Genomic DNA, 19,774 nt, shown 5'->3' with positions numbered 1-19,774 from the left:
CTTCTCCTTTTCAATTTGGGTAGATGTAGTTAATGTACCTACTTAATAGTGAGCGAGAAAGAAGAAACAATCCTTTTCTGCTGCCCTCTTGCGTTCCACGCTCAGGCTTTCCAAAATGCCTCATCATCCTTCTTAACAATGGGGCACAGACTACATTTGACTGCGCTCCTCACTAGCTGTAATGTGTGAAACAGATCTTTCAGTTTAATTACCTTTTATTTTAAAAAATAAGAATGGAATTTACATATGATAGATAGAAAACCACATGGCAACGGGAGTGTAGAAAAACAAGCAGGTGTTAATAAATTTCCAAGAAACATTAATCTGTTTCTGCAAATACATCCTGCTGTTCATTTAAATGGAATGATACTCTATAAATTTACCACTTGAGTCACTCTCTGAGCTATCAAAATGTAATATATAACACCTTCGATGATCAAAGTGAAAGTAAGTTTAGAAATCCAATTTGTTTTTTTCACCATTTAAGCTCTTTATTTAACTTTTGCATTCCAGCCCTCATTTTAATCAAGCTTCGATTTTACTTGCTCACATTTCATGTTGTAATGCAATTATAGGTATGCTTCAAAAGTCCTGAAATGTTGCAATTACCCAAAATAAAATTTCATTCTAAAACAAATATATACAAATAAGAAAAAATATCCTCTGTCACATCTGAAGATTTAAAATAACTTACAATTGTGCAATTCAAAATTGGAGAACATTGATGGAATCAGAGGTAACCTTGAAGAAACTGGGAATAGAGCTGTAATTTGTTGGAATAAAAATGAGAAAAAAGTAATGGATCTGTGTGGCATAAGTAGGCTTCCCCTGGTTATCATAACACATGGCCAATAGATGAATCCTGAGGTCAATAAGAAGGAAACTGCAGATGGAATTTATCATTGAAAGGGATTGGCAAAAACACCAAAGGAACTAAAGCTCCCCCAAATCATATGTGATTGGCTTTGGGGACATGGATGAGGGAATGGGCCAGGATGAGGTGAGGCAGTAGTAAAAGGGAGAAACTTGCTTTTCATTCCAAATCTTTTCGCCTTATTTGATGTTTCACCACATGCCTATATTACTTTAATAAACTATCAGAATAAATAAGAATAAAATAATCCATTGCTTTAAAGTACTTGATGTCCACATAATTAAAATTATTTTAACATTTTTATTTTAATGAATACATCATTGGGATTTTTATAGTCATTATCATCATGTATGGTCTGTGCTACTCAAATATGGTCCTTAAAATATGTTAATTTTATTCTCTGTTTGTTTGCTTTTGAGATAGGGTCTCGTCTGTCACCCAGGCTGGAGTATAGTGGTGCTATAACTACAGTCTCAACCTCCGCAGTTCAAGTGATCCTCCTACCTCAGCCTCCCACGTAGCTGGGACCACAGGAGCATGCCACCACACCCAGCTAATTTATTATTATTATTATTATTATTAATTATTATTATTATTATTATTTCGTAGAGACAGGGTCTCCCTATGTTTCCCAGGCTGACCTTGAACTCCTGGGCTCAAGCAGTCCTCCCACCTTGACCACCCAAAGTGTTGGGATTATAGCCATGAGCCACTGCACCCAGCCTTATTTCTGTTCTTAAGGGAAAGAATGGACACAGTCTCTCAGTCTAGAAGGAGAAGCTCTTTTTTTTATTATAAGGAAAGCAGAGAGAAATGGTTTATATAGTGGCAGAAATGCCAAATCTGCTTAAAGTGTTCTGGTCTAAAATTAGGGACATGATAAATTAATAATAAAAATACAAAGGCAGGTAATAAGCTCAACTGACAGGTTTATCAGGCATCCCTGAGTGAAGATGAGTGCCAAGGAATAACAAGCAAGTAATGAAGGTTTAACCAGGAAGTAGCAAAAGCTGTTATCCCAGAAAGCTGAGATCAGGAAGCAGGTATTAGATAAAGTTTCAGGACAATGGAACCTCTGATGCGACAAGAAGTTACTCAGGTAAGTCAGTTCTTTTCTTATACATAACTTTATTGTGTTATATTTCAAAAGCACTTTCAGGTGTCTGACATCTCCAGTTCTCTGCCTTTCTTACCCAGTTTGATTATGCTGCTTAATTCACTATCCACAAGACAGTCCACTCTGCTTAGTGTGTGAGGACCTGACCCAAGGGCATCTATGCATTCCTGTCCTCAGGCATTTTCATTTTCATGGCTCTATTTGCAAATGGATCTATTGTTCACATGGGACAGAAGACAGTGGCAATTTTGAGATACTCAAAATTTTGTCTCTGTGGCTTCTAATTCAGTTCTAATGCTTGGTGTTTGATGCAGTTTCCAAGGAGAGCTGTGACACAAGGGCATTAATCTACCTCATGACAGCATGGGGTTTTAATGCGTTTTCTGCATCCACAGAAGAGCCTCCTATGGAGGTGGTGAAGGGAGTTACAGAGAAATCAATATCTTCATTTCACTGGGGCACTGACAATTTGTAGCAATGATACGAGGGATCACTGCACAGGGAAAGCTTGTTGGACAGAATCTAATGTACAGTACATATACTTCTGAAAATTGACACAAAGACTTGCTTCAAGAGTAAAAAAGAAAAACAACAAAAACAAGTGAGTGGGCTACATGGAGCCATTACCTTTCCAGAAATATGTAGATAGCCTGTTGTAACACCAACAACATGATTTCGGAGCAATGAAGGGTTCATTATAATTCTGTTCCTGGGAACAAAAATTAATTCCATAAAGCATGTAAAGGAATCAATTGAAAATATGCTGGTCATACATTGAAATCCCCAAATCAAAACTAAGATGACTGATAGGCTAATAAAGGCACAGACCAACACAGAAAACCATACCGTAAAGTGCCCAGGATCAAGCATAAGGCTATTCAGCCTTGTCAGTGAGGTTGGCCAAGGAAAGTGAGGCTACCTTCAGAGGTATTCTGGGATGGAGCATGAGTTAGTGTTTAACTAGACTGACCTCTTTAACCCTTTGTCAACCACAGATATTAAATTTGATATTAAAACCAGTATTACTTGAAAATAATACTTAGTAGCCAACTATCGATTGCTATCCTTTTCTTTTTTTCTGGGTACTATTGCTTAGTTTACTCAGATTTCTGTGATATTCCAGAATTCTGTGTACACTGCTGTAGTTAGCAGATACATATGACTACATCCTTATGTATCTGATACATTCCAAATAAATAATTAAGAAAGATATATAGATGCACACTTTTAAAGATGAGTATTGATTGTTTTGGCATCTTCATAGCTTCCATTTGATCTGAATACATATATGAAAAAGCTTTTTTGTACCTTAAATTGATATACCATCTTGTTACCTCTAGGTGTTATTTATCTTATTTTATATACTTATAAAAATAAAATGGGAATGGTTAACCTTTCAATACTTTCCATGAATTTTATTGTTTCTTTTTAAAATTCTGACAATCAATGTCAAATAATCTTTTAAAAAAGGCCCTTAGATTTGGGTGCTGTTAAGATTCTCTTTTCCTGAGTCATGAGAAAAGATCTTTTTACTGTGTTGCTCAGATATGGCGGCTATTTCTAAAGTAGGGTAGAGACAGGATGCATACAAGATGCAGATATTCAAGAAAATACAGTCTGCTGCAAAATTTCCCAAATGCGTATTCTGTGGAAAACTAGTCTCAAAAGAGTTCCATCATCAAATAAGTTTGGAAGATGCTGCATCTTATCTCCCTTCTTGGAGATTTATAGCACACTTCAGAATATTTAAAGCTTTGGTAAATTCTGCAGAAAAGGAACTGGTTTAACAAATCCCAGCATTTCTTAAACTTCTTTGACATTGAAACTTGTCTTTAAAAATTTATAAAATACCCCTTAACAACCTGCCTAATTGTGGAAAAATTAGAGTCTTACATGCTTTGCAAAATGATCTGCTACCCATAGGCAGAATACTCTGCACATAGACTGTTGAACTTAAACATGTATGATTATTTCTCTGTAATACCCATGGTAGGGTAGAAGCTACAATGTGAATCCGTCTATCACTCACCTGCCTTAATGGCTTCATCCATTTTCATTATCTTCTCCATTATTTCAAAAAAACTGCTCTGAAAAATAACCAACTAAATGGTCATTTGGCTTGTCAAATTAAGTGCTATATGAATGTAATAATAATAGCGACCATTAATTGAGCACCCACTGTATGTCAAGCAATGAAGCACTAAGTCAGACACTTAACATAAACTTTCCCTGTTTCACCAGCAGAGAAGAAATTGCTATCTTCATTTAAAAGGTGAGAAAACAGTCTTGGAGAAGTCATACATCTTGCCCAAATTCACTTGCTACTACAGGATCAGGGCAGCATTGCATAACAACCTTTCTTTTGTCTCCCAAGACCCTGCACTTTTCACTATATCATGCTGTCTCTCTAAATAACATGAATTCATCTAGTCCCAGCAAGATAATAAAATATGAAGTGATAAGAATAATGATGCCAATAATGGTAATTAATAACAATCAGAATGGTATTAAAACTCTACATATTGTCATTGTGTAAAATTTATGGAGGTGCAGTGTTTTAATATTATAGAGCCCACTCTCTTTTCTCCCACCCCCACATCCAATTAATCACTAGCTCTGGTTGATTTTTTTCTTTAATATATCTGCAATCCATCTACTGTCACTAATTTTTGTTCAAGTCACCATCTTTTCTGTTCTGGATCTTTAATACAACCAAAACCTAACTGGTATCCTTGCCTTCCTTCAAGTTATTTTATGCACTGCAGCCACAGTGATCTTTCTAAAATACAGATCTGAGTACTTGCTATTGTTTTAAAACCTCCAAGACTTCCCACTGACAATAGGCTAAAAACTAAACTTAGAGGCTTCTAGGATCCCGCATTGACGTAGTTTGCACATATGTCCCCTCTAATTTTCATGTCAAATTATAATTCCCAGTGTTGGAGGTGGTGTCTAGTAGGAGGTGATTGGCTCATGGCAGTGGATTTCTCATGAATGGTTTAGCACCATGCCCTTGGTGCTGTCCTTGTGATAGTGAGTTCGCATGAGATCTGGTCATTTAAAAGTGTGTGGCACCTCCCCTCTGCTCTTGCTCCTACTCTGACCATGTAATGTGCCTGTTCCTGCTTCACCTTCCACCATGAGTAAAAGCTCCCTGAGACCGCTCCAGAAGCTGAGCAGATGCTGGTACCATGCTTCCTGTACAGCCTGCAGATCACGAGCCAATTAAACCTCTTTTCTTTATAAATTACCTAGCTGCAGGTATTTCTTTATATGAACACATGAATGACCTGATACACTCATCATCTGGCCCATGTTAGCGTTCTAGCTTCAAACTCCACACTCTCCTACCTTATTCTAAGCCCTTTTGACAGCAAACTACCAATTTCATTGATTCCAAGTTGCCCTTTGATTTCATTTCATATCTTCACACTTCTAAAATTAAGATGTGTTTTACCATCAATAATTTGTCACATTTAAGTGGCAGCGATTTTTGTTTCTTGTTGGTGTATAAAATGAAGGGCCCTGCAACAACCGGTAACTTCAGAGATTCAGTGAGATGCTGCACTGCCATTTCTCTGATGTACCACCCTTTCTTATTTGGATAGACATTTCCGTAACGATTCTTTCTGCGTAAGGTGTTCTTTGAACTCTTCTTCACTTACTATTCCCAGTCTTAACTTTCCTGTGGGAAGGCTTTTCAAATTCTCCAAGTCTAATTTAAGGATGCCACTATTTGCCTGCATAGCATTACTTTATCACATTTGTGGATAGTGATTTTAAGGGATGCCCCATAACCCTTTGCTACCCCTTCCTTCCCTAATGTGAAAACTAATTCTCCTGTCCTGAGTTTGGGTTCTACTGAGTGACTTGCTTCTGAAGAATAGAATGTAGTAGAAGTCACTGTGTGCCATTTTCAAGATTTGGTCATAAAAAGACCTTGTGTGTTCATTCTTGCAATCTCTTGGATTGCTTTCTCTGGGGAAAGCTAGCTGCTGCGTCATGAAGGAATTCAAACACCTTCATGAAGAGTTCTCATGACAAGGAGCCAAGGCTTCCAGCCAAGAGCTGTGTGAGGGCGCCATCTTGGAAACAGATTCTTAAGCTCCAGTCAAACTTTTAGATGACTGTAACCCTGGGCAACATCTTGCTTGCAATCTTAGGAGAGACCCTGAGCCAGACAACCTAGCTAAGTTACTCCCAAATTCTCTACCCACAGAAATTGGGAGATGATAAATGAATGTTATTTTTAGCCACTAAGTTTGGGGTGGTTTGAAACACAGCAAGATATAACTAATATAACAATGAATTGAAATTGTTTCTTTTCTTGTCTGCACCTTCTTTTGGACTGAAATCGCCTGGAGGATAGGCCCTGCATGCTGCTTAGGTTATCTTTCCAGTGCTAAATGTACAATTCGGCATGTATTGTGGATTCAAAAAGTTGTGCTGATGTATACAGGTGGAAGAATCATATCTCATCCAGTACTTCAATTTAGACAGCAAATCATCCCTCTTCTTCCCAAGCAAGTATTTGCAGGACTTTTATATTCGTGAGAATTTATTCATTTATTTATGGTACAAGGAAGGAAGGAATAGGGTTTTCTTAATTCCAATGTTTTATTTTCCCTACAATAGTCAGAATGATTATTTAAAGCGGTTATGCTATCTGCTGAAAAATTTTCGGTGTTTTTTCATTGCACTTAGAATAAGATTTAACTTTCTTCCTGTAGACTACAAAACTCTCCAAGACCTAGCTTCTCTCTACCTTTCTGACCTTACCTCTCACTACTCTCCTAAGATTTTAGTCTTCTGTTTCCTCAAAGACACCAAGCTATTTCCTCTTCAAAGCCTTTATACTCATTCTTTCCTTGGCCTGAAGTTTTCCACTTGCCTATCTTTGCAAAAATGATATGTTTTACATAAATCGGATTTATAGATTGCCGATTCCTCAAAAGAGACCCATCTAAGTTTCCCCTTTACCTCACTAGTTACTAACATCCCCAATACCCTGATATATTTTCTTCCTATCAGAAATTATTCTCTTTATTTGTTCATGTGTTTGGTTTCCCTACCCTCTCTTAACTAGAATTGAGCCCAATGAGGGGAGAAACCTTGACTTTCCAGTTGACCACTGTGTCTCTCGACACACGGCACATGGTGAGCACTAAACAAGAATCATTTTCTGGGTGAATGAATACATGAAAGGGTGAAGAATGAATGAAAGAAAAGTAGTACATGGGAGAGACAGAGAGGTGCCAGGGATGTCCAGCATCATGTTTCCTGTCTATATGTTCTCTCTTACTTTATTGGAGATGCTATTAAGAGAGAGGTCAGAATTAAAAGAGGAAATTTACATTTGACATACCTGGTGAGACTTGGCTCAAGCAGAGGTGCATCACGGCACAGGTGAAACGGTGTGATGAGAGGCATTGAAGGCCATTACTTCATTCACAGGAATCTCAGCAAGGCTCTGCACTTCAAAGAAGGCAGTTCTGGAAACAGCAGACACAGCTCCTTTGGAAAGAATATCTGCCACCCAAGGATGGTCTCTGCCTATGGAGGCAAAAATGAGTGTCTTCAGAGCCCATCAGTGGCAGTGGAATTAATGAAGAAAGCAATGGCAGGAAAAGTTGAATAAAGCAGACCCTTCATGGTAAATCTGGTTGGTAAATTGCCTGTAACCACATGTGGGAGAATCACTGGAGGAATCCCAGTTACATTTGGTCAGAGTGTGGGGAGGGGAACCTTCTCAGGAAAGAAAGTAGAGGTCCTATTTTAGGAAAAAAAAATAAAGATCAGAAACCTGTTTTCAAGTTTTTTTCATACTCTGACAAAATCAGAAACTGCTGTTCCCATAGAACAGGAACAAGAGTGCTGAATTTCAAATCAGAAAACCTGAGATTTAGTAGTAGCTCCTTCATAGTCCAGCTGCGTCACTGAGACAATTCACATAGTCTTTGTACTTTCTGTTTCCTCATTTAAAATATAAGAATAATGATATCTACATCTACTGAAGGGTGTTGTGAGGATCAAATGAGATAAAATTTGAAAATACATATGACATCTTTGAAACATATAAATTGCCATACATTATTAGTTATTTATGACTGTAACATTTGGAATAGTCTGCCTTGCTTATAAAGATGCCTTTTGACTCTTTAATGCTTCTCTTATTTACATGCCTGGCAATCTCAGGAGCCATATTTGTTCTGGATCCTACCCCCTTGACCAAAGTTATTGGATTAGAAGTTCAATAACTTTGTTTGACCTAAGCTCAAACAATCAAACTCTTTTTCCAGGCATTTTCAAATTGGGATGAAAAAAGGAGTCCAGTCTAAGTTGGTTTGTTGAATGACAAAGCCTTAACCCAGGAGCTATAGGATGTCATCATAAATCCACATGTTGCTGGAAGGCAGAGAAAGAGTCAAAAGAGAGAGAATGAGTAAGCAGATTTTTCAGAGAAGATGCTCAGATTCAGACATAGGATATCTTTGTGTCTTAATTAGCAATGCCCCTTTCTTTCTAAAGTTAAATAAACTTGGTTCCTCTTCTATTGCAATGAAAGAATCCTAATCCATTATTACTTTAGATGCATACACACACATACACACATACATACATGGAGATGGCTAGCCCTGTTACTGAGTGATAGTGCTGGTTAAAGAAAAGAGGTGAATTGCAACCTTAACCACGTGGAGCTTATTTTACGAGTATGTGGTGCATCTGCTTTGTTAAATTGTGGATATTAACATCTGTATGATAATTTAAAGTTTGTCAAAATAAACATAATATGAAGTAAGTTGATAACTATAATAACACCAATAATAGTAATGCAGTATTTCATAAAATTCAGAAAGGTTTAAAAACTCCACACATGGCCCATGTGAAATGTTCAGCGGTGGACTATTATAACATGGGACATCATATCTGGCTTGCTTGGCTGTTAGTCATATGATCTAGACAGTACTTTCATATGATAATAGCAAGAGCCATGCGCTTCTGTCTGCACTCCTCTTACTTTTCTTATTTAAATGAATTCCATCTGTTTGGAAAGATTTTTTTTTTCTTTCAGAAGCTCACAGTATCCACATTACTAATCAGACAAAAGAAATATTCCAGTAAAAGAAAATAATAACATTCACTCCCATTATTTTGTCCAGTCATCTTCGGGAAGGCTTGCAAATGTCCATACTGATCTTTGACTACTATGAAAACCTTCAAGCAGATTGCTGTTTTCATATTTCAAAAATCCATGTGTTAATGAATTTCTAGGAACATATGTTACCAATGCTATATATAATTTCCATCTTGTTCCACATAATCCTACTGCACAATTAATGACCATGAACCGAAGCTTGCTCTCTTGGAATGCCTATTACTTTAGTAACAATAATTTTAAAATCAATAATATTTTCTAAAACAAACTAATACATACACATTAAAACTCCAAATATGGACACATTTTCTGGCACAGTCTGACAATTAGAGAGAATATCTGGAATCGAGACTACATTGAAGGATCTGAGACCTATGGTGACAGCATGTATGAAAGATTGATCTTTATGATTCTTAGGGTCAGCATGAATGTGCATGTATATTATACATATGTGTATATGACTATAGACAGAATGTCTTAGTCCATTTGAGCCTCTATAACAAAATGCCTTAGGCTGGGTAATTAAAAACAATAGAAATTCCTTGCTTACAGTTCTGGAGGCTAAAAAGTCCAAGTTCAAGGCTCCTGTAGATTTATTGTGTGGTGAGGGCTTACTCTCTGTTTCATAAATGGTGTCTTCTTCCTGCATCCTCACATGGTGGAAAGGCAAAAGGAGCCAACATAAACATTCAGACCATAGTACAGACCTTTCATAAGGGCCCTACAAAGTGTACAATTCAGTTGTTCCCTATTATTTTTTAGTAATACTTATCATTCCCTTCAAGATCCTATTTTTACTAAGACCTTCTTTGATCGAAAATGTTCGCACACCTGGGTATGCTGAGGGTAGCTTGCTGATGCCTGAATTGAGAAATCAAATATACATTACAACCTCACTAATGTGTATGAAGGTGAGTATAAATGTTTAAAAATTATGAATTATGTAACTTTATATAATAAATAAAAGTATGTTATTAAGTGAGCATTCTTTTCGAGTTTGCTTTAATGAATGATTAATTTTGCTGTTAATAGGCCATATTCGTTGTCACACATAAATACGTTAATATACTTTAAAACTTCCTCTCTGAAAGTAGAGGTTTCTACAGAAATGGCTATATTCATTTTTGAAATGATACCCCTGGTTATGTTATGCAAAGGCAAGTGACCCAGTCCAGGCCAAAAAAAAGAAAAAAGAAAAAAAATCACAGAAAATCTTGAGTCTGGTATTACCCATAATACTCTGGCTCTGTTTCCATTATTTTACATAACATGTTTTGTTTTTCAGTTTGTGTGTTTTTTTCTCCCAGTAGAATTAAAACCTCTTTAAGTTAGAATTGTATCTTATCCTTTTGATCACTTTTGTATAGTAGAGTGACTCGCACGTCATATCTGCAATGATAATCATTTTTGGTTGAATGAATGAATGAATCTATGTGTTTGGCTTTCACTGACAATTTTTGTGGATTTCCTTGGTGAAGTAAAGAATTATTTACACACTAAAGGGCTCAGAAAGTTAAGATTCTGCCAGACAATGAAGCCAGATAATGAATCTTTTGAAATGACTTTCAACATAAATTCTTTAATATTTCCCCTTAAGCAATTGTTTTCCCATCAAGACATGTTTATTGGCCTAGAAAATATAAAAGCCAGTCCCATGAAGAATGCTAAGGGAACTTTGTCAGAAACTTCGAAATAAAAGAAATTTTGGAAGTTGAAGCAAGACCTCATGGGCATTCAGTGCTCTTGGAATTTTCTTTACAAAGAGCCCTTACAGCTTTCTCAAATCACATTTTCTCTTGAGGTTTAATGACAGTAGTATTTTATTGCCAACAATATTGCAAAAGTTAATTCTTAAGTGAGCCTAAACAAGAAGGCTTATGTTGCCTCCTTTTGTTGTTCAAGGGATCAGGGATCACAGTGCAATTTATAAACTTTGTTTTCAGCAGTTGTTGCGTTTGCAAGAATGGGCTCAATTTTTCTCCAAAAATACCTACATTTAAAAAAACCTTTAAGTGTAACCATTAGTAGTTTCCTACAACAACTTTGCACGACTATTTTTTTAAGTTTTTTTTTTCTTTTGTATTCTAATTATCTGGAATTAGAAAAGATTGGTTCAATGTGAAGGCACCACAAATCTAGCAATTGTTTAGTTCCAAAGCACCTGTATCCACCACTAGTTGTGCCTATGGATTGATAATTTTCCATCAGATCTGATGACTTGGCATCACCATCAGCACAAATAGAAATCAGTTGGAGCAAATGACTATCTATGTGCCGAATCTGTTCACTGAAGTCTCTTTCCACATGCAGCATCCATTTGCTCATGGACTCGATAACATCCCAGATGACTGCATTTTTGCCAATCTCTGTCCCTGTAACTAAGAGATAGAAGGTTCCAGATCTTTACCTTGAAATTTCAGGTTTTCATTTGACATTTAGAAAAAGTGATCAGTGTGTTCTGGGTGAAGTTGGATTCTCCAGGTCATTTTATATGTTCACAGAAACAGCCGCTGGGTTTCAGCTGGCGTCGCTCCACAAGATGACCCAGGTGTCTTTATTGTAGGTTCCTTGGGGATTTTGCCTTTGTAGCTCTCTGAGAGCACTTATCTGCTAGTGGTGAATAAGATAGCAGATCTCCTCAATTTCTCCCTGCCCTTTTAAGGCAGCTAATGGGATCAGAGCTGCTCTGTATTTTTATCTACCTTTCTAAGCTATCACCTGAGATAAGATATCAGGGTTTTCCCCAAAGCAAACCAAAAGGAAACACAAAGAAACACTCAAGGATGAGAAGTTAAGTTGGGACAGGATAACTTGTACCTGTAGCTTACCTGTTAATGAACCAGAGCCAAGATCCAATCATACGTCGTGAAGAAGAGCAGGAAGCAAATAAATTCTAGTCACTTCAAATAGCTCACTCAACAGGACAGGAGCAAGTTAATTCTTAAGAATTTAATTCAGTCAGTTGGCACTCAAACGAGGAGAGGCAGAAACAAATGGTATAGGCTTTGTAAGGCTATTAACCTGACCCAAGCTCATAAGAGTGAATTAAATTTTTCAATCTTCCCTCAGTTATTCAGTAGTGTGTAGATACACATTTTTCAAATAGAAGTTTAGTGTCTTACTCTATGACCAGTCTCAGGTTCACTACCACTTACTTGAATCATTTACTTAAACATTTTGTACCTCAGTTTTCTCATCTGTAAAATGGGGGTACTAATAGTAGCAATCTTTATGAGTGTTAACGGTAATGGTACATTTAAAGCATTTACTAGGTACTTGATTGACATGAGCTATAATTATTATTTCTGAATATTCGCACTTGAGACACCAATAGATAGGAATTTTACACATTTCACCATTCTTTGGAGAGCCTGGTCTTCAATCAGGGATGGGAGTTCTTCAATGCTTAGAACACAGCAATAAATTTTGATGAGTTAATGTCAGCATCTACCTATGTAACATTTGTTTTCTTTATTACATTAAAACTAGATGATTATTAGAATTTTATAATTTTTTCTCTTTTTCTTTTATATAATCAATACCGGTATTTCACCCTCTTAATAAAGAATAAAAAAATGTTGATCCTCGCATTTCTGCACTTTGGTAATTCCCCTGAGTGCCATGCCTCTGATTTCCCTTCTGCAAAGTGCCATCTGTGTGCAGGGGATCTTTTGTCGGCTCCTTCTGTGATTCACTGTGACTCTTTATTATTGCAACCAGGATGGCCTTTTTTTTTTTTTTCTCTCTCTCTCTCCTAATAAGGAACAGAACCAACACGACTGGGATCACTTTGAATGCTGGCATTTCTTTTGAATATAGTTCTAACTAGATTGTATTTTTATGCTGTGGGTGGAAATGCCAGATAAGAAGAAACAGATGAAGACAGATGAAAGGGTGAGATGGAATGGGGAGGTCAGTTACTTGGATTTCCTTAGGTAGGACATTTGTTGCGGAAATGGCAACCAGTTCTTCTAAAAAATACATTTGGAGTTCAGTACCATTAACAATAGGGAAAGAAACAAGGCAAGTAGCTATGTGGCGTTAATCTCACCCCTCACAAATAATGGCACCAGTGACATTTGACCATGTGACAGATGAGTGAGTGGAGAGCCCTGGGACTGCGATAGTGACAGTTTTCTTTTTCTATCCTTGTAAATTATTCAGCATTGGCACAGCACTGGGAAAACACAAACCTGAGAAAGGGTAGGAAAGAAAAGGAATTCTATTGCAAATGAGAACGGCTGCTGACAAGTCCATTAAAAAACAACCACCCAACATTCAAGCTGTGTCTGCTGCCTTCAAAATGTCCTTCAAAGGTTCGGTTCACTAACCTCTTTTAGACATGTAAGAAGGTGGCAGAGAAGAGAGAAGAGCCCCTGTTAAAAGCATCCTATATCAGTCTCTCTTTCGGAGTGTGTCAGTGTCGTTATCAAAGATCGGATGGTACCTCTCATAAGATCATGTGAGTGACTAAAGCCCACTGTCCCGGCCACCATTTCCATCTCAGTAATTACATTACTCGAATGTTCCCTATTGTTTTGGTTAGATGTGACTACCTTCCATCTCCTTCCCTCTTCTGTGTTAGGACCGCTACCCCAATAGAGGCTGTGTTTCTGAATGTGGTTATGAAATCTCACAGACAAGTTATAAAAATGCCATGGCTCACTTAAAAACATTGGAATATGATGTTGGTTTCTGATGAGCTTTATTATTATTATTTTTCTCTACTTGGAAGGGAGACAGGGCAGTCTTTCCCTCTAAATACTGTCAGCCGAAATGGGAACCCAGTGAGATCTCTTGAAATGAAGCCGTGAACAAGGGTTCTGACGGGTGAGCCAAACCAGTTTGCACTGCCCCAACCTTCTCTATCACTAACATCTGCTGTGCAGCTGGAAGCTTGAGAAACTGATGTTTTTACATTGATTGTCCAGCAAGGGGGGCTAGAAACTACAATTCCATTTCTGTTGGAGGCGATTCCCCTCTGGCATATCCTGCTAGAGAAAAATCGTTGGTAACATCTTGTATTTCTATAATAGATTTTATGTGACATTTTCAAAATATTTTACATTAATGTATGAAGCTTCCCTTGGTAAGGTATAATAAGTGAGCGCTTTATCTCCATTTTCTGGAAGGGTAAAATGATACAACAGTGGGCTTAGTGAGGAATAAATCTGCAGCAGTGTCATGTATGGCCCCCAGATGTTCTTTCCTCTGCCCCTCCTCCCCAGTGCTCCAACATTTCTTGCCCACAGTTTTCTCTTTACAACAATGGTATGGTTTTCAAAGCATGTCCTTTATCAGCCCTTTCCTGCCAGGAAATAACACTAGACAGGAGTGGGAACATCACAGAACGTTGCATGGTTTCACTTATGCAGTCCTGGTGATTAAATGGTAGCATTTTCACCCTTCCTGAGTGACCCACATCTTATTTTAGGCTACTGTGACTTTTCTGAGTCCCACTACAGCTGAGCATCACTAGTCTGGTACAACATGGATCTGAAATGTCAGTCTCCTGAGGTCTCAATCTTTTACATTCTATTTTGCAATGCCTACTTCCCATTCACTCTCCACTCACCCACATATCCCCACGCACCCCAGTTTTGCCCCTGAACAAATGAAAGATCTTTCAATTAGATCTAATTTAAAACTTTATTTATTTAGTTAGTTAGAGACGGAGTCTTGCTCTGTCACCCGGGCTGGAGTGCAGTGGCGTAATCTCGGCTCACTGTTACTTCTGCCGCCCAGGTTCAAGTGATTCTCCTGCCTCAGCCTCCCGAGTAGCTGGGATTACAGGTGCGTGCCACCATGCCCGGCTAATTTTTGTATTTTTAGTAGAGACAGAGTTTCATCATCTTGGCCAGGCTGGTCTTGAACTCCTGACCTCGTGATCCACCCATCTCGGCCTCCCAAAGTGCTGGGATTACAGGCATGAGCCACCACGCCCGGCCCATAACTGTATTATTTTTGTTATTATTAATGGTTAAGCAGTAGGATACTAAAATCCCTTGTGTGATAAGCTGGACCTGCCCAAAACAAGCTACCGGACCAAGTAACTGGGAGATAGAAACAATGCACCCTGGAACTTTAATCTAAACGTCTGGAACCACTATTGTAGTCCTTTAAGTGAGGCATTTTCTTGAGGTTTAGTAGGAATATATCTTTGCCTCAGATAATTTCCACAAAATGTTAATCCCATGATATTTATCCCCTGATTCTGGATTTCTTTTAAGATCCTATATGGTTATAATTTGCCACTCCTTAGTGAGCCTGGAAGACAGGTCATGTTCATAGAGGAACTGTATCTGCTTTTTGTAGCATACCAGGCGAGACTTTGGGACGTCCATAGCAAGTGAGGCTCTAGTCATTGCTTGTCAGAAATTGGAAGCTTTGTTCATCAAGGGTTTATGCTTCAGTCAAAACTTAAATGCTCAAAATGGTTATTAGTGGTTAATTGCAATTTTTGTCTGAAAATTTTAAGACAAGAGCTCTCACAGGCTAGGTTTTAAACTGGGTGTGGTTGTATAAGAGGCCTGGTCATTACTTTTTGGTGGGTATAGATCAAAACATGAAAGGAAGATGTCTGAGTGGAGCCCTAATTAGGCCCTCATTGTACTCTTTGCTATCTGAGTAGGGCAAGGAGGGCTCTAGTGTTCGACAGGAAAGAGCCAGACACAGGTCTATCCTCATGCTCTTACGCAGTGGAAAGTATCTTTCACAATTCCTCTGTCAGTAAAGATGAAGAAAGGTCCATCTCTCTTCTTGTTTTGCCACTCAGAATTCCTCAGGTCATACTAGTGTGGGTTCAAATTAGGGCCACTTTAACAGTAACAAATGACTGCTGGTACAAGGCCTCCAGCCTCTGATTCTCCCCGAATGACTCCTGGGCTTCCCTCTGCAATAGGTTTCATCAGGTGCCCTCTGAAGTACTTTATAGAGAAGAATATCCTCTTCACAAGTGTTTCATACCTGCCGATACACCTTAGGTTGCTGCTGCTCAATTCAACTATTCAACAAATATCTGCCAAATACCTACTCTGTGTCAGAAATTGTGCTAAACTTGGGAAATCTCTTTGTGGACTATGATATGGGGTTAATCTGGATTCCTTGCTATACTTTGAAATCACAGTGTTGTTGTTGTTGTTGTTGTTGTTGTTGTTGTTTTAACTTTGGAAGTGCCTACTGTTTCAGAAAATAGAACATCTTAATAGATTGGCATACAAGTACTAACTATGATGCTGAGGGTAGCTACACACATAAATAGAAAGAAATAATTAGGCCACAAGGCAAAGTTTTCTGTTTCCTGCCTATTCTTACCCTTGCCAATTGACCAAACAATTGCAGATGAAATGATGCATTTGTTTCACTGAGGGCAAAATAATACTCTTGTTTTTCCAATCAAAAGTGAGGAAAAGAAAGTGTCTAAAGAATATCCGTTGTGCAACTTCTTGGTAAAGAAAAAAAGAAAGGTGTGATCTTCTTATTTGACAGGACACATAATAACTCTGTCATTTAGCCTCATAAACTGGTGAGTTGCCTTTGAATTTTTATTACCTGCTACTGAATTAACTGAATTTTTAAAAAATTTCTACAACTCTGCAAACATCATTGACTGTTTCCAAAGAGGAATGCCAAACCCCTCAAGTGGATGTCAGACCCAGTGTCCCTGAGAACCTTCACTTTCATCCCTCCTCAGTGACTGCAAATCATGAAGGAACTTGGTTTCTAGGGAGGGTGACATGGGAGACTCACTACCAAAAATACTCCACAATCTAATTTCAGAAAAATACATTTCCCTGAATTGTAAATGGGAGAACACAGTTTTGTAGGCATACAGATCTAAAATGCACTTCATTTTTCATTTTATATTATATCTGTGTGGGGGGAAAACAGTTCTTCAAGGTGATGCTTGGCAATGGATCTTAAACAGAAAAATAGACTTGAGGCCTTGTCAAAGCTTCAGAAATTAACTGCAGAGAGAGCTCATATCCAATCTGCTTAAGCAGGTTCGAGGTTGCTATCAGGTTTATATTTTTATGAGGCTGGAGAAGTGGGATACTGTTCTTTGGCTGAATGGGTGGTCTCTCATCAGAGGTTGTGTCCCAGAGATGACAAAGTAGCAGTGGAAATCATGTTTCTGCTCTCTTACGTTATGTAGGGCAGAGACTGCTTGGTAGAAATGAAGAATTGTGTGATGTGTGTGTGTGTGTGTGTGTGCATGTGAGAGAGAGATATATATATATATATAGAGAGAGAGAGAGAGAGAGAGAGACAGAGAGAGAGAGAGAGACAGAGAGAGACAGAGAGAGACAGAAATGAAGAATTGTGTGATGTGTGTGTGTGTGTGTGCATGTGAGATATATATATATATATAGAGAGAGAGAGAGAGACAGAGAGAGACAGAGAGAAAGAGACAAAGAGAAATCTTGTGTAAATTGTATTATTAGTAATTTTGTCATGATTTTTTGTTTACTCAGGATTTATTTTCTGAATGACTTCTATAGGTCATGTAGCACCCTAATGTAACCCAAAGTTACTCTTTTAAAATTTAGTTTAAAGATCTATCTTGAATGATATCAGATAACCAAGATTAATGGATCTCTTTTAAAAAAATTTTTTAGACAGGATCTTGTGCTGTCACCCAAGCTGGAGTGCAATGGTGCAGTTATGGCTCACTGCAGCCTTGACCTCTGGACTCAAGTGATCCTTCAGCCTTGGCCTCTCAGGCACGTGCTACTCATGCTTAATTAAAAAAAATTTTTTTTTGTAGAGATAAAGTCTTACTATTTTGTCCAGGCTGATCTCAAATTCCTGAGCTCAAGCAAATCTCCTGCCTGGGCCTCCCGAAGTGCTGGGATCATAGGCATGAGCCACTGTGCCCAGCCTTACTGGACCATTTTGATTTGCACTTGGGTCCCTGTGCTGTGTAGAATTTGGGACTTAACCGCATCCTCCAGCTACCAGGTCTTTGAGGGAGTGATGGGCTCAGCATTTCTCAGAGGTGGCTGAGAGCCTGAGAGGATGATGAGTGGTGGAAGGTCTAGATGCTGTCCAGGGTTGTCTGAGATACCAAAGAGCAAGGGGCACCTTTCCTACAAAGTCTGCTAACAGGAAAGGTCTTAGCTGTGGAGGACTTTGGGACAAGTGGCTGCCTCCACTGCCAGGAGGGTACTATCTAGGAATTATTATCAGTTAAAGTGCCAAATGCCTCAACACCACCATTCCAGAGGCCACACAGGAAGCTTCTGCTTACCACAGCTCATATAGTGTCTGCCTGGAACCAGGTCTCTGCATTTATCTGCCATGCCAATATGTCACCCTTGATCTGATATTTGCTTTACTTCTATTCTTTTTTGAGGAGCAAGAGTGATAATTTCCTACCAGAAAAATTTCATGGACTTGGACTCAGATTTTCAGTTCATTTCCCAACAAAGACCCAAACATTTGATACCCATTTGGAAGTATACAGCCAAGAAAACCTGAGTTCAGAGTTAGACAAGAAATGCATTTTTTATGAGATTTTTGAGTCTAGTAGATGTGGGTCAAATCAATCTTTTAAATGCTACAGTCCCCACAGCTGTAGATCAGTTGAAACCTTCTGACCTTGACCTTTTCATGTGGGGATTCAGGGAGTATAACTTCACCTTTGGCTTCTCCACTCTTCCTCACACTCTTGCCCAAGTCAGAGTCAGTGCTATGATCCAATTTTGACACTTTGGCTTTATCATAAAATCCAGTCTCATCTGGCACACCCCTTCAGTTGACTGGATCCTTGCCTGGAGCCTGCCTTAGTAACTGATTTGGGTGCCCTGGTCGTCCTAGGACTGAAGCCTTCTGTTCTCAACTTACACCTTCCCTTCTGCCCTTCAGTCCTGTGTTTATGTATTAGTCCATTCTCACGATGCTAATGAACACATACCCAAGACTGTGTAGTTTATAAAGGAAAGAGGTTTAATTGACTCACAGTTCCACAGGGCTGGGGAGGCCTCAGGAAACTTACAATCGTGGTGGATGAGGAAGCAAACATGTCCTCCTTCACATGGTGACAGCAAGGAGAAGTGCTGAGCAAAAGGGGGAAAGGTCCCTTATAAAACCATCAGATCTTGTGAGTACTCACTTATGAGAACAGCATCATGTGGGTAACCACCAAACTGTATCAGTTTCTAAAAGTCTATTATGAATTTTGGAATATTGACTATTCCTAGCTTCTCTTTTGATTAGTTTTACCCAATTACAGAGACACCTTGTATTTTGTTCTGCTTTTTGGAAACAACATGAACACGGATAACCTACTTTGCAACATGTCTAATCAAAATCCTTAGAGTTGCCATTTGTGGGTTCCTCTCCACAATCCCAGTCAGCTAACATTCCATATTCTTTCTTCTGAAAATACTAACCTCAGTTTCTTTTGGGAGACCACTTCATTTTGTTATTTGTTACATGTGGCTTTGGGTGATGTTGAGACCACATCTACTTCCACACTGGACATGTGACACAATACAAGTAACACATTCAATTTCCTGGCCAAAATGATTGATTCAGATTTGGGAATATGACCAAATCATCAAATAAGAAAAAGAGTTGGTATTTTTGTTCAAATTATTGCTCAGGTGTCTGAGGGGCACTCTCT

The 19,774-nt window shown here is 38.4% G+C and overlaps 1 protein-coding gene across 1 annotated transcript; it reads left to right on the top strand.

Annotated features, from left to right (window-relative positions):
* The first annotated feature begins 7,088 nt into the window (after window positions 1-7,088).
* Window positions 7,089-7,597, top strand: C8H8orf87 (chromosome 8 C8orf87 homolog). The gene is given in 3 exon segments (XM_025395348.1): window positions 7,089-7,148; window positions 7,398-7,461; window positions 7,464-7,597. Coding segments are annotated over 3 exon segments (258 nt in total).
* The last annotated feature ends 12,177 nt before the right edge of the window (window positions 7,598-19,774 follow it).

This window comes from Theropithecus gelada, chromosome 8 (assembly GCF_003255815.1).
Source record: "Theropithecus gelada isolate Dixy chromosome 8, Tgel_1.0, whole genome shotgun sequence".
In the NCBI taxonomy this organism is placed as follows: domain Eukaryota; kingdom Metazoa; phylum Chordata; class Mammalia; order Primates; family Cercopithecidae; genus Theropithecus; species Theropithecus gelada.
The sequence above is the reverse complement of the archived record's forward strand: the minus strand, read 5'-3'. Positions and strand labels throughout refer to the sequence as shown.